This window comes from Muntiacus reevesi, chromosome 3 (genome assembly GCF_963930625.1).
Source record: "Muntiacus reevesi chromosome 3, mMunRee1.1, whole genome shotgun sequence".
Lineage (NCBI taxonomy): Eukaryota > Metazoa > Chordata > Mammalia > Artiodactyla > Cervidae > Muntiacus > Muntiacus reevesi.
The window spans coordinates 10,181,220-10,195,354 of record NC_089251.1 but is presented as its reverse complement, the minus strand read 5'-3'; the positions used below and the strand labels follow the sequence as shown (position 1 = coordinate 10,195,354).

The window sequence follows — 14,135 nt, the reverse complement described above, 5'->3', positions numbered from 1 at the left end:
TAATGAGAAGTGAAGCTCACAGTGATAGATACAAATTTTCTGAGACTCTAATTTGCATCCAAAAGCTTGAATTTCATCCCTGGCATCAAATACTAACTTACTTCCCATGAAGTGGCAGGATTACTTCCTTTATTTTCAAGAAAATGTATGTGAAATAGTTAGGCTTGAATAGCTATAGTTTGTCAGTTGCTCTTTGAAGTATAAACAAAGTTCCATGAAATGAATGGTTAGTTCAGCTTGCAACTCACACAGTTACATAAGTCCTTCTCCTTGAGACACGTCTTTAACCCTCTTATGTAGCAGATGTATGTCAGCAAATGAATTAAACAATATTTATGGGGTCTTTTGACACTTCGATTTATGTGTCAGTTGTTATAACAAAATATAATATGGCATTTCAGTAACCAAGTATTGGTTGAGTTTCATTCTCATTTAAAGAGGCAGACAAGCAAGAAACAAATTCTGTATCTGAAAATTCTGTCCTCAGTTTGTAACAAGTTTGAGTTTGCAGGTTCTCTTGGGAGGCTAAATTAGATAAAATCTCAGCTATCCAACCCTTGCAGCAGAGAGCTTGAGTGACCTTTATGCAAAAAACATACCTTTTCCATCTTAAGCATAAAAACTCCATATTACAAAATTTCCTCCCATTTTAGAGTATGAAAGTGAAAGTGTTAGTCACTCAATCATGTCCGACTCTTTATGAGCCCATGGACTAGTGCCTGCCAGGCTCCTCAATCCATGGAATTCTCCAGGCAAGAATACTGAGGTGGGTTCTTCTTGACCCGGGGATTGAACCCTGGTCTCCCACATTGCAGGCAGGAGACTCTTTACCATCTGAGCCAGCAGGGAAGCCCTCTATTAGAGTATAAGGAAAATAAAAACTGTGTTACCATGTTCATCTTTATAAATACTGAGTATCATCATTTCCTCAGGGCTACAAAAGGTTTTACATCTCACCCGCAAAACAGTTAAGACATGGCCATACTACTGTGCTTATTGTTTTTGGACTGTTTTTTAACATTTTTTGTTTTGTTTCATTTTTGGTCAACTCTTGTCAGTTTTCACTTTCCACACTCTTTATTATTAAGTTCTGTAATTCTTTCTCCCCTCACATTTTTTTTGCATTTAATATCCTCTAGGAAGAGAAACCAGATAATGAAGCATAGTTAAAACTTGCTAAGAAATAAATGGCTAGTAGGCATTTGCCGTATGACACAGGGAGCTCAAATCCAGTGCTCTGTCACAACCTAGGGGGGTGGGACGGGGCAAGCGGCGGGAGGGGGGTTCACGAGGGAGGGGATATACACACACCTGTGGCTGCTTCATGTTGATGTACGGCAGAAACCATCACAGTACTATAACTACCCTCCAATTAAAAATATAATAAAACTCAAAGTCCTCAAAATATTCAATACATTTGTCAATAAAGAGTATCTTGCAAGAAAAAAAAAAAGACTTTATGAGTTGGGGACCAGGGGATACTCTTCCATCCAAAAAGCACAGAGGTTTAAGTGCCCTGGCTTTGTGTCAGTGCGAAGGGAAGAATATAAGCCTCTGTTACCATTTATACATAACTTCAGACAAGTTACATAACTTCTCTGAGTCCTAGTTTCCTCACTTATAAAATGGGAATAATATCTGTCTCACAGAGTTGTTACAAAGATTAAGTAATCCTAGGATAAAATCAACTGAGATTTCTATAACACATGTACATAAACCTCAGAGAGCTGTTCCAAGAACTAAGCAGTGCATATAAAGCACTTGGGACATTGCCTGACACTTGGTAGATTCTCTCTGTCTTTTCACTCTCACTCTCCAAGATAAACTTTTCCAGACAGTAAATACTCTAGGCTTTGTGGGCCAACAGGCAAAGTTAAGGCTCTTTAATAGATACTTTTATAACGAGAGAAAAAGAATTTCTACATTTTTAAATTGAAAAAATTCAAAGTATAATAATTAAATGCATCTCTGGGGGTACTACAAGCTGTTCCTGAGGACACAGTTTTTTTTTTTTTTTGAGGGGAGATGATGTTTTGCTTAAAAAATGGAGTTCAAAACTAATACTCTATATCATCAAATCAATTGCAAATATCCACATGTTAAAAACTATTCTTAGTGCATAGGCCATACAAAAATATGTGGTGGGCTGGATTTAGCCAGTGGGCCAGTTTGTCAATCCCTGTTCAAAGAGGTCTGGCTCATTTCCTTTTTCTTTGTTCATTCTGTATAGTTGCTACTGGTGACATTTTGTGAACTCTTGATTTCTTTGTGTTAGATCTGGGTTTCTATCCGGCAATACCTGACTAGCCCCACCCCAAGCCTTCCATGTTTCTTATAGTGAAGGTTTAATGGCACACATTCTTTCATTTTTTTAATGTCTGGAAATGTCTTCACTTTCATTTCTGAAGGATCTTTTCACTGAATATAGAAATCTTGGTTGACAAGATTTTCTTTTAGCAAGCGATGTCATTCCATTATCTGGACTGCATTATTTCTGGTGGGAAATAATTCTTAGCTTGGTTTCTCTGGCTGCTTATAAGAGTTTTCTCTTTTATCACTGGTTTTCTGCAATTTGATCATGATGTGCCTTGATGTGGTTTTCTCTATATTTATCCTATTTGGCCATCTTTGGACTTCTAAGGTTGGTGGATTGGTATTTTTTTTTTTTTTTTTTTGGATTGGTATGTTTAAACAAACCTGAAACAGTTTTCTCTACCGTCCCTGAGAGTCATCACATAACACATGTATGTTAGAACATTTGGTATTATTCCACAGCGTTTGTTCTTTTCATCCATTTCTTCTCTGGGCTTCACTCTGAATATTTCCTGCTGTCCTTTAAAGTTAACTGATTGCAACAGGCAGGTTCTGAAACGACTTTCAAGGATCCCACCTGTGGCTTTTCATGGCCTTGTGTAACCTCCTTGTCTTGTCTGTGGGCTAGACCTAGTGACTTACTTCCAATGAATAAAGCGTAGCAAAGGCGTTGGGCTGTATTTCTGAGATCAGGTTATAAAACACTGTGACTTCCTTCTTCCTAGTACATTCCTGCTTGTGGTTGTTTTGATGAAGCCAGATGCCATTCTGAGAGCCTCCCTGTGGAGAGGCCCATGTGGCAAGGAATGGAGGGTGTTCACAAAGAAATGAACTCTGCTAGTAACTACTCCGGGAGCTTGGAAGCACACCCTGCCCCTACTGAACCTCGAGATGACGGTGGCCCTGGCTGAGAGTACGCCTGCAGCCTGAGGAGAGGTCCTGGGCTAGAGGACGCAGCTAAGCTGTGCTGGATTCCTGACCCACACGACTGCGAGACAGTGTGTGTTACTGTTGTTTTCAGCCACCGAGTTTCCAGACAATCTGTTGTGTGGCAACAGATAACTGACATTCCGACCTTTTCTCTCTATCTTCCTGAGGTGCTCCCATAGTGAGCTTTTTGATTCAGGTATTGTATTCCTCAGCTCTAGAATTTTCATTTGGTTCTTTTTAAAGTTTCCATTTCTTTTCTTTTTGAGCTGTTTTCCTTTAAGTATTTGAACATACTTAGAATAAGAATTTTTAAGTACTTACTTGCCAATCTATTATCTCTCCACTTCTGACTCTGCTTCTATTGATTGATTTTTCTCCTGGTTATAGGACAAACTTTTCCTGCTTCTTTGCGTGCCATGTAATTTTGGACTGAAAGTTGGATATTATGAACATTATGCTCTGTGTGATGTCTGCATTTTGTCACCATCTTTTAGAGACTATTGGGCTTTGTTCTGGCAGTCAGTTAACTTACATGTGGATCAGTTTGATCCTTTCAAGACTCCTTTTAAAACTTTCTTAAGAATTAAAGCAGTTTTTTAATCTAGGGTTAGTTCAGCTTTACTCCTAAGATATGGCCTTTCCAGAGTCATGATGAAATGTCCTGGATGCTTCAACGACTGGGGAGCTATAAACTAGAGTTTTGGCCAGAATGTTAGTTTAGTTGTTTTTTGACCAGATTCATGAGATCCCACCACAGACACGCATAGCTTAGTATACAACAGAAGATTAAAGGGCTTTAAAGGGCTTCTTTCTAGAACTCTCTCAGTATAGCTCCCTCCTCTTCATACTTGGTGGTGGTGGTGGTGGTTTAGTCGCTAAGTCGTGTCCAACTCTTGGATTCCACGGACTGCAGCCTGCCAGGTTCCTCTGGGATACTCTAGGCAGTCACCATACTCAATTTTGCTAATTTTAGTTCTAACTCTGATCTGTGTCTCCTAGCTCAGTGAGACTGCTCTATTCTCCCTGGAAAACCCTGGAAGAAAGCTGAGGTGATCGTACGTCTCACCTCATTTGTTTCCCTTCTCCCGGGGTTCATGGTCCTGTACTGCTTGTTTTCCAAAGTCCGCGAACAGTTTCTTACGTTCTGTGCAGTTTCCCAGTCATCTATGACAGAAGGGCTAATCTGGTTACAGCTACCCTGTCCTGCAAGTTGCCTATGGGAGTCTTGTAAGCAATATATACGTTGATTTTAATGAAAGAATGCCTTACTTTTTCCATATCTACAGGAATAACTTAAAATCTAAGCACTCCATTTATTTATTATGAAAGCAGAGTTTGGAGCTTGGCAGGAGGCAAGGGAAACAGATTTTTCCAATCATTTATCCAGCTGAGAAATCTTTCACACAGATTTCTTCAGTAGGAAACAATCTCTGCCCTTACCTTCTTCTCAATTAGTATCTCTTCTGATGTTACAATCAAGAAAAAAAGAACTTGAGGAAATGATAATTAAACTTAAGAAGAATCTAAATGCATGCAAACTTTCCATTATACTTACATAACCTTATTTTTTTTTTTAATTATAGGTTTATATGGCCCAAGTCAACAATTAAGTGAAAATTTAATAGCAAAAAGGAGGCTTCTCCCAGGAGGGAAAAAAGGTGATACCCTCAAATGTCTTTTACTCTAACTGATACCAATATTTCAGTTAACACTGAAAATATTTCAGTTAACACAAGGAAATTCTTGTTTATTAGTAAGTCCTAGGGAAAGATGAAGAAAGTTTACAGAGAGCATAAGAAAACCCACTGAGTATCTCAGTACCAGTCAATTTTCTTCACAAACATAGACATTCTTCTATGTTAAACAGCAGACATGCCCCCAGAAGCTCCCCATGAGCAACTGTAGTACCTGATAACAGATATGAGAGGTTTACTGTTCTTATCATCTGTCTAGGGTTCAGAGTAGAATTACCTGCTTCCTAAATTCAGAGAGTGCTGACCCTTCAGAGGCCCCATACTGTACTAAATAAATGTCTCTTTTCCAGGAACCACAGAGACAAGCACACTAGTTTTGACTATCATATGCTGAGGGTATGCAGAAGAGCAGGTTAAGAGCAAGATGCCGGGTTTGCCCTGTCATTACAACTTTTGAGAAGTTCTCCACTGTGGCTCCATTATGTCTTTGTTGAAGAGCCTTACCTGCTCTGTGCCTATTACAAATTCTAGAAGCAACTTTTAAGTGTTCAGTGTGACCAGGCAGAGTTAGAGGAAGAACCACTGACTGCTAACCCCTGGAAAGAAGCTGCTGGACTGCTGGAGGATGCAGCTGGGAGCATAAACAGACATGCCTAGTACAAATGTCAGGTGCCAGCTAATAACGACCAGGTCAGTCAACGGGACACATGCTGGGTTGGCTCCCACAGGCTGAGTTCTCAGGGATCTGGCCAATGTTATCCAGCTCCAGCAACTGTTCCTGAAACACAGTGATGGCCTACTTAACAGCAGATCACAGCTGGAGGTTACTGGAAACCAAACTGGGTCAGAGAACCTACGACTGCAGCCTGGCATTCAATGATGCAAGCTGGACCCACGGTGTTTCTCCACCTTTATCCTACGGCACACTCCAGGCCTTTCCTTACCACACACTTGGAAAGACTGAGGCTGTCCCCCGATTGCCTAAAACCCATCTCCCCGGCAGCTCCCTTGTTTTGGAAGAAGATGATAAATAAATCAAAATGCACTAGGCAGCACTTCCACAGGCACTCGCCTCCTTCGCTGAACGTGCACCTCATCAATCACACTATTGTCTGCTTGAAAGGCGAGCCTTGTAAATGTCATATCCACTCAGGCCCAAGGAGAGGCGCATCCAAATGCAGCAAGGAGTTTTAATTGGATAGTGTAATTAAACTAAAAAACCCCAGCAGACTCCCTTTGACAGGATAGATGAAGACCCCTTTTAATAGGGCTAGGAAACATATCTGTTAAAAGGACGAGGCACTGCCTGCTCCTGATTGTGCTCCAGAGTACTCTTATGAAAAGGCGATTCAATAACTGGGGCATTTAATATGTTAAGAGTCGGCTGTGTTTTGTAATCGAGTAGTACTTACCGTATTTGATCTGGAATTTAGGAAATAAGTCCTTGTCAGAGAGTAAAAATGCAACTTAGCTTGCCCACCTGATGTCTGAAGTACCCTGGACCTCCTAGGAATCGACAGAGTCTGAGGATGTGGCTATAAACCCAAGTGCCTTACTTCCCGGGGCAAGAAGTCCAGCTGCATGGTCAGGGACACCCACCCACCCACACACCTCGGGGTGCAGCTCTTTCACCCAGCAGTAGCTGAACGCTCACCCTCATGTCCCTCCCACAATCTCATGGGCCTCTAAAGAATATGACACAATTCCTGGGTCCCCCCTCTTTCAGGAGCTACTTGTCACATCAACGTGTGGGTGGGTGTGTGTGCGCACGCACGTGCACGTGTGTGTGTTTTCTCTGTTAGAGTTACTCCTGTCAAGTAGGGAGACAAGAAATCAGGTGGTCAGAGGATTCAATGTATGAGCTGCGATGTGCCCAAGTTGATTTTAGTAACAAAACCAGAGTCCTTCTGCCAGTCTCCTCACTTGCCTTTGTTGGGAGAAGGGGTGGGAGATGCACACACAGGCACGCGCGTGTGCATACAGGCACACACACACACGAGGCATGCAGCTCCACAAACAAAGTAGCAAAATTAGTGAGAACAAATGAAGAGGTTCCTATCTGCACCGTACTGTCTAATAAGCAGACCATAATAATGCCTTTCGGAGAGAATGCTAGCGTCCCAAGGTCAAGTTCAGGGAAACTAGCATCCGGTTGGATCAAGAGCAGCTCTGAGCTGGGGCTCAGGTGGAGTGTGGAGGCAGGGTTTCAGACTCCCCCATGGAAAGCTTTCCAGAAACAGACACTTTGCTTTATTTACAAAAACCTGAAGGTTAGTCTGCCTGGGCCCTCAGACTGATTTTTCTTTTTTAAGGATGGTGAAGGGTTTGTTTGATGACTGCTTTTACTCCCCCATAAAGCCTCCTTGGAGCTCTCTTTGCAAATCTTAGAACACTCCTTAATACTGCTCTTTCACCATGGGTTGATAAACCCATTAAGAACATATAAGTGAAGGCTTATAATCTATGAAAACTGGATAGTGAATTAAACCATCAGATACTTTTAGGTTTAAATGAAAACTACATAAAAGCATTTCAGCCATCAATTGGGCTATCACTTCGAGCCAGTATGAATTCTGCTGGAAAAGCTATTTTCGTGCAGATGTGGAATTCAATGGGAAAGACTGACTCGTGTACCAACATCAATCAAAATGTCGACTTCCCTGGCAGCTCTCAACAGTCAGGCAGGTTCAAAGGTCACAGGATAAAGAAAAAGCCAAGCTCTGGTTCAGCTCTAATATCTCCTCGGTAGAAGTCTTGCAAAAGTACCCCCTTCTGTATTAGCCCAGCTTTCATTAATCTTCTTGCCATCTTCTTTAACTAGTCATGCAGAACCGCTCGATAGCAAGACGTATAATGGGGAAGGCCCTGTGCCTATTACGGCGTTAACATTCTCTTAAGCCCCAGTGCAACAATGGAACAGGGAGGCAGAGGAAATCTGCAACGGCAGGGTGCAGTGCAGGCAATTCAATTATAGCCAGGGCTTACCTATGTACTCCTGACCTATAAAACACAAGAGGCCTTTGTGTCTAACTGGCTCGGCCATTAAGGTTGCTGAAGATCACAACAATGCTGATCTTTCCTATTTAAGCTAAATCAATGTGGACAAATCATTATTCAGTAGCTTTAATTTAATTAGTAAATTAAATACACTACTTTACAGATCTTGTCAAGTACTTATGAAAAGAAAGATTCATTTAAGTGGGAGGTCACCAATAAACCCAGAAAATTTAACTCAAAACCTTAACTGAATCTCAGCTCAAATATCCAGCAGGTTCTATTCACCAGGGCTTAACAGTCTCCTGCAGTTGTGGTTAACTCACAATCTCAAAGAGTTCCTGCCCTGGATCCAAACAGTGCTTTGAACCCATCCCCCGCCCCCCCAAAAAACCAAACAAACAATCCCCCCACCCACCCCCCAATACAACCAGCATCCACAGAATCCGATTTCCTTTAAATTATACTATTGCAAGAGAACGTAATCAGGTTACTCCTATTATGTTGCTTCCTTAAGATTTTATATCATCTATACTTAATTGAGATACAGAGCTCTTTTCAGCTATAAAGACGACAGCTACTTTATTAAAGTTTAAATCTGATTTCTTAATGATAGGCTGCTTCCTTTAAAGACTCTAAACCTGCACAACCTTCTTATGATAAAACCAGACGTGGCATCCTTGAGTCTGGTACTTTATTTAAATACAGCTTGACAGTTCCCAATGGGTGCTAATTTCACAGAAAGGGTTCTTGCTTTTGTTTCACTGTTGGAATTTGAAACCAGGACTTAAAAAGAGCGCCCACCACATTTAAAGGCTATGTCTAGACCTTATAAGGATGGAGAATTATTTCTGAGACAATTCAACTGTGGTTATTTCTGTTGGAAACATTCTTCTATATGCTGTATACAAATCTTTGTTCAGTTAAAATGAATTCACATTAATTCATCTTTGAGAGGTCAGTGACATCCTTCAAAACAGCAAAAGATACCCTAAGGAGTGGCAAAATCTGACTTAGACATCACTGATTTGAATAATAATGGTGGCAAACAGTGTTTTTTTAAATCCAGAAAGGCAGAATTTATTCTTAATTTCTCAGGGCTGTGGACACACTGCTTCTCTCAACTAATTTTTGTTAAGAGCCCATATTTACATGTACAATTTTTTTTTTAAGGCATGTTATCTATTTAGTGATTAAGTTCCAGGTCTCAAACACTTACAGGGACAGAGTAATAAATCATCCCTGTAAGAACGTGGCCAAAGAGGGAGAAGTTAGGGAAGGAAAGAGTCATAGAATGGCTGTTTATGGAGGATGGCTTCAGAGCCGGGGTCTTTCTGATTCCATGGTGTATGTAATCACGTGTTTCACTGCAGGCGCTCTTAATGCTCACTCCCTTTGCCAAGTCAGCTATTCACATACATTTTGGATTCGGCATCAATTAAACTTGAGTTGTGTTCTTTATGACGACCAAATTAATGGTTTGACAGCAGCTTTCTCAATAAACACTGCAAACTGGCCATGCTGGAAGGTTTTAAAAAATCATTTCTTTTCTGTTCAAAATTCTGACAAACACGTCTCGAGTAAGACTGGGGACAACTTCATTATCCTCCCAACACTTAATGCCTTTTTGTAAAGAGGGCTGTTTAATAACACGTCTGCTCTGTTTTCACAACTAAATTATTCCAGTTGGTCACACATTCCAGTCTTCGGCAAGACACTTGTGTTATAAGAGATAAAAACATGAAAAAGGAAATATATTGCAGAAATCAAAAAACCTTATCTACTTCTAGACTCTCTCTCTTTGCTATAATTCATTCAAGAAGGCCCCAAGAATAATTTTTGATGTAAACTCAGCTACAAACATACATCACTATGCTGATAAAAATCACAGGCTAAACTTATGAAATATAGTGACTTTCATTTCTTTAGTGCTGTTAAAATAACTTTTTTCTGAGGTTCAACAGACACAGAAGATGAAAAAGGGTTACTATTAATCCTTTTAAAAAAAAAAAGAAGCCCGGTAGATTAATTCTGTGGTCTGATGATGGTTTTAAAGATGAACTTTTTAGATTAAGACAATGAATTAATTTGATGAAGATACTGGAGATCATAAAACAGTAACAGCATCAAGCTGATTCACTGAAGACATCTTTGTTTAGGCACTTTACAATATAAATGATGTTGAACAACTTTTGATTTCTAAACTGTGGCCTCATTAAGTTCTATTTCATGACAGTAACATTCACTGAGAACAACCCTGAAGGTGCTGAGCTAGGGGACAAGGTTACAGAAACCAGTCTCTGGTCTGTGAGTTCAACATGGAGATGGGGGTAGAAGAGAGGGTCAGACCTCAAATACACACACATAGTGTGTGTGAGGTGCTTTACCAGGGGTGTGCGCAAACTCCAGGGGGCAGAACTACAGAAAATGTCTTGACACTGGGAGCCGGATCTTGACCAATGAGGAGGCCGGGTGTGAGGAAACGGAGGTGTCCATAAAGGAGGGAAAGGGTCAGGGTGCAGGTGTATTCCAGGCAGAGGGGAGAGCAGAAGCACAAAATTCCAGGTGAGCAGGTAGTTCACAGAGACTACAGTCCAAATTCAGGATGGGAAATTATGGGCTACGAGTCTGAAATAGTCAATGTCTGAATTTCATTTTGAGAGCCTGCAACTTTCAAATCTCTATCTACATATATATATATACGTATTTTTAAACAGAAAAATCCTTTTTATCAATTGATGTTTCCAAGTGCAGAATCCTCAAACTGGTTGGAGTTAAATGCAAAATCTTTTGGGTGAAGGGGAAGCCTCATGCCCAACTCTGTCCTACACACACACACCCATACATATACACACAAACACACGGACACACACACAGGCCCCGGCAGTCCCCCGAGAACCTAGAGTTTAGAGGGACATGGTTTGGAAGTGCTGTGATGGAGACAAGGATTCAGGAAGTGTTTTACTAGGGCAGGCGGTGTGCCTCTCTGCTCACAAAGGGTCACAGTTCTAGAGTGAGAGGGGGAACCTCTGCAAGACCTACACGTGCAGTTTTTACACAGAACCATCCAGCAGGTATGTCTGAGCATACGACAAAAGACTCTCCGGCTGGGCTGTCAATACTGAAATGGCGGGGCCCAGGTCTGCTCTGGATCCCTAAGACTTTGGAACTTAGCCTCACCCTCAGAGATGTGTGAGAAGTACTTCTTGGCTGAGTGGCCTCAAGAGGCAACAGGAGGGTGTGGCTGTCCATCTGCTTTATTCCCTACTAGGCTGGGTGTGTTACATCCTTTACCTTCTGATGCCTGAAACCCAGCCCAGCTCACACAGTGTCTCGGTAGGAATATAAGGGAAAACTGAATCCTATTTCTAGCTCTTTCCCTAACCTTTCCACTCCAGCGTAATCCCCTATGTAACATGTAAGTGGACGGCCTCTCATTTCTCAGAGACATGGAGCATTTATAAAATGTTACTTTTCAAAGCATCTTGAGTTCTTGGGAAGAAAGATGCTAGAATGATGACATCTTTATTGGCTGACTAGCTCGAGGGAGAGGGATTAGGAAAAAGATGTTTATCTAAAGGAGGAGGGAATCTGGCGGTCTTTGGGCAAGGGCCCCAGAGCAGCAGGCGGTTTTTCACCACTCCTTCTGGCAGCCATGCTGTCTCTGCAGGCCACCGAGGCCTCACTGGGACGACAGGATGGTGGGACAGTGGGGGGTGCGGTAAGCACGGCCTTCCTCCTTTCCCTGCACCACTACGTCCCCCCTTCTTGCTCAGCTGTAGGCTAAGGAGCTGAAAGGAGGAGAGCGTGTAGTACGGCTGGATTCAACAGAACGAAACACCCCCGCATAAATGAGGCCGGGTGGCGTGCAGGCCCAGGTTTTGTTCTTCAGGTCCCTGTTTAGTCAGTTTCACCTCAAAAACTGGAGCCACATTACAGACACTTGCTGGCCTTTAGATTTCTTACTGTTCCTTGTATTTGTTCCCAATTTAGCAGACACCAGAATAAAGGAGAATAACACAAATTGGGTGCTCCAAGTTACTGAGTTGGAAGCTATGCTACTGAGGTGTGTGCTGGGTGGCTACATTCTAAATAGGATCTGCAGGCGAGAACCAGCCTCTTATAGCCTTCTCCAGGCAAAACAACAAATCCTTTCTTCCATGGAAGAGTATCAGTGTGATCTGTGTCCTTTCTGTCTTTTCATGGGACTGAAGTCCTAACAATGATTTATCTAAACACTATCCTCAATTACTGAACTGCAAAAATATATATGCTACAATATACACTTGGACTGTATCAACTTTGGTAATTTAACCAGAGGCGTGCCAGCCCAGCAGTGATCTCTTCCACAGCACCAGGCAGGGGTTTAATTACGAGCTGGTAGGTCATGCAGCTGCCAATAATCTGGAGGGTGTTGACACCTCTGGCATGATGGATATCTAAATCTAGTCTTCAGCTGCCACGGGAAATTCTCCAGCTCTCCTCAATCTGGCCAGGAAGGCAGGCAGGTCTGGGTCTGACTGGTCCAGCCCCCAAGACGGGCAGAGGAAGGGAGCACAAAGTGAAATGAGGGCTCTGGGGAGTGCAGATTCCTGGCAGGGAGCTGCCCCCAGCTCCCAGTCCCCATCGGGGGTGGCGGGGCTGGGGGACTGAGGTCAGGAGCCGCTATGAGCTTCTCTCCTGCCATCAAGACTGAGCGGAAGAGGGGCCCGTGTCAGGCTCTGGGTACCACAACACAATCCCATTTGATTAAAAGAAATTTCTGGTAATGAATTAAAGAGACCCAAGGAAAAAAGGACACGGTGGCAATATATTCTCCTGGCACCCAGCACACAGAGGGGAAGTGGGGGGAAGAGAGAAAGGAGACATAAATAAAAGGCACTACTCACTGGGGCTTTTTTCTTCTGCAAGGTCACAGGCACAGAGCAGGTCAGAATCGATCGAGATGGGCTTCTGCTTAATCCAGAACTTGGTGCTGGCTTTCTGACTCGTGACAGGGTCTATCTCCACTTTGTCTCCAGAGATACCTGTAAGGCCGAGGGGAGGACAGAAGAGAAACCACGAGAAGTAAGGGGCGTAAGTGATTTCAGTGGAATCACCTGACCTGTTTTGTAAATCCTAAACTGAACGAGCATGAACTCTCTTTAGGGCTTCGGGGAATGCCATGGGCTTCTTAAGACAGATGTAAGGAGATTCCAAGTGGCACAGAGAAGCCGCCTGTCTGGCCTCCTGGGTGGGTGAGCCGGGGTCGGGGTGGGGAGAGGGGCAGCAACCAAAATCCATATACAAAGGTATTATGAAGCTTTCCATCTTGGAAAAGAGATAATACAGAGCTTACCTACATGTCGTTAATGAAATAAACTATAAGGTAAGGCTCATTTAAACAATTCTGATCAGTAGTCTCTGCTGTGTTTTGTTGTAGAAGATCCGGGTTGGGGAGACAGAGCCGTCAAATCACCTATGCCTAATCAGGCTGCCAACGAAGAGCTTCTGACCTGGAAAAATCTTCCACACTAAACACAGGAAAAGTTTCTCTCTCGCTAAAGAACTCTCTGACACTAAGTAACTGTCCACAGCATATTTAAAGGAAGTCCCAGGAGGACCACAAGGTGCTTCACATAAAACCTTCTAAGCCCAAGGCTTCAGGCTGTGGAAGTACTGCTCCTCCGCTAAGGGAGACAGCCCTGGGTGTGCGCTTTATGCAACAAAGGCTTTCTAACAGGGAACCAGAATGTTAACTATGGGGACTTCAGGTTTCATTTTCAGAGCCCTGAGAGACATACCACACTGCGCAGTGACCGGGAGCAAAGCTGCTGGGAGAACCACGACAGACCAGGGAGGCGGGGTGTCCTGGGACCACCTGGGAAACCACAGCAATGCTCCCCTGGATCTCCGAGCAACGGTGCCCAGCCTGACACATGACATCTAGGCTAGAAGCTCTCTTTTCCCTTTTACCGAAAATCGAGGACTCTGTTCATGAACTGAAACAAAACCCTTCAATATCCTTCCAGAGTGGGCCCCAGAAGGAATCTTGAAAGTAATTAATTTTTAGGCCACAGTTTCAAGGTCAGGGTCAAAGTGAGAACAAGCAAAATGAAGATATAAGAAACCGTTAAAACCACCAAATGTACATTCTGCAACAGAAAAGACAACCAGAGTTAACATATTTCATCCTATGGATCACACTCAGGAATTTTAAATTAT

The 14,135-nt window shown here is 42.6% G+C and overlaps 1 protein-coding gene across 6 annotated transcripts in view; it reads right to left on the bottom strand.

Annotated features, from left to right (window-relative positions):
* MAPKAP1 (MAPK associated protein 1) overlaps positions 1-14,135 on the bottom strand; it is a 229,363-nt gene that overhangs the window by 13,525 nt on the left and 201,703 nt on the right. For all 6 annotated transcript variants that reach the window (XM_065928444.1, XM_065928446.1, XM_065928447.1 and 3 more), the window contains one exon: positions 12,821-12,958. In XM_065928444.1, coding sequence (XP_065784516.1) covers positions 12,821-12,958 — 138 coding nt within the window. The remainder of the gene's footprint in view (positions 1-12,820; positions 12,959-14,135) is intronic.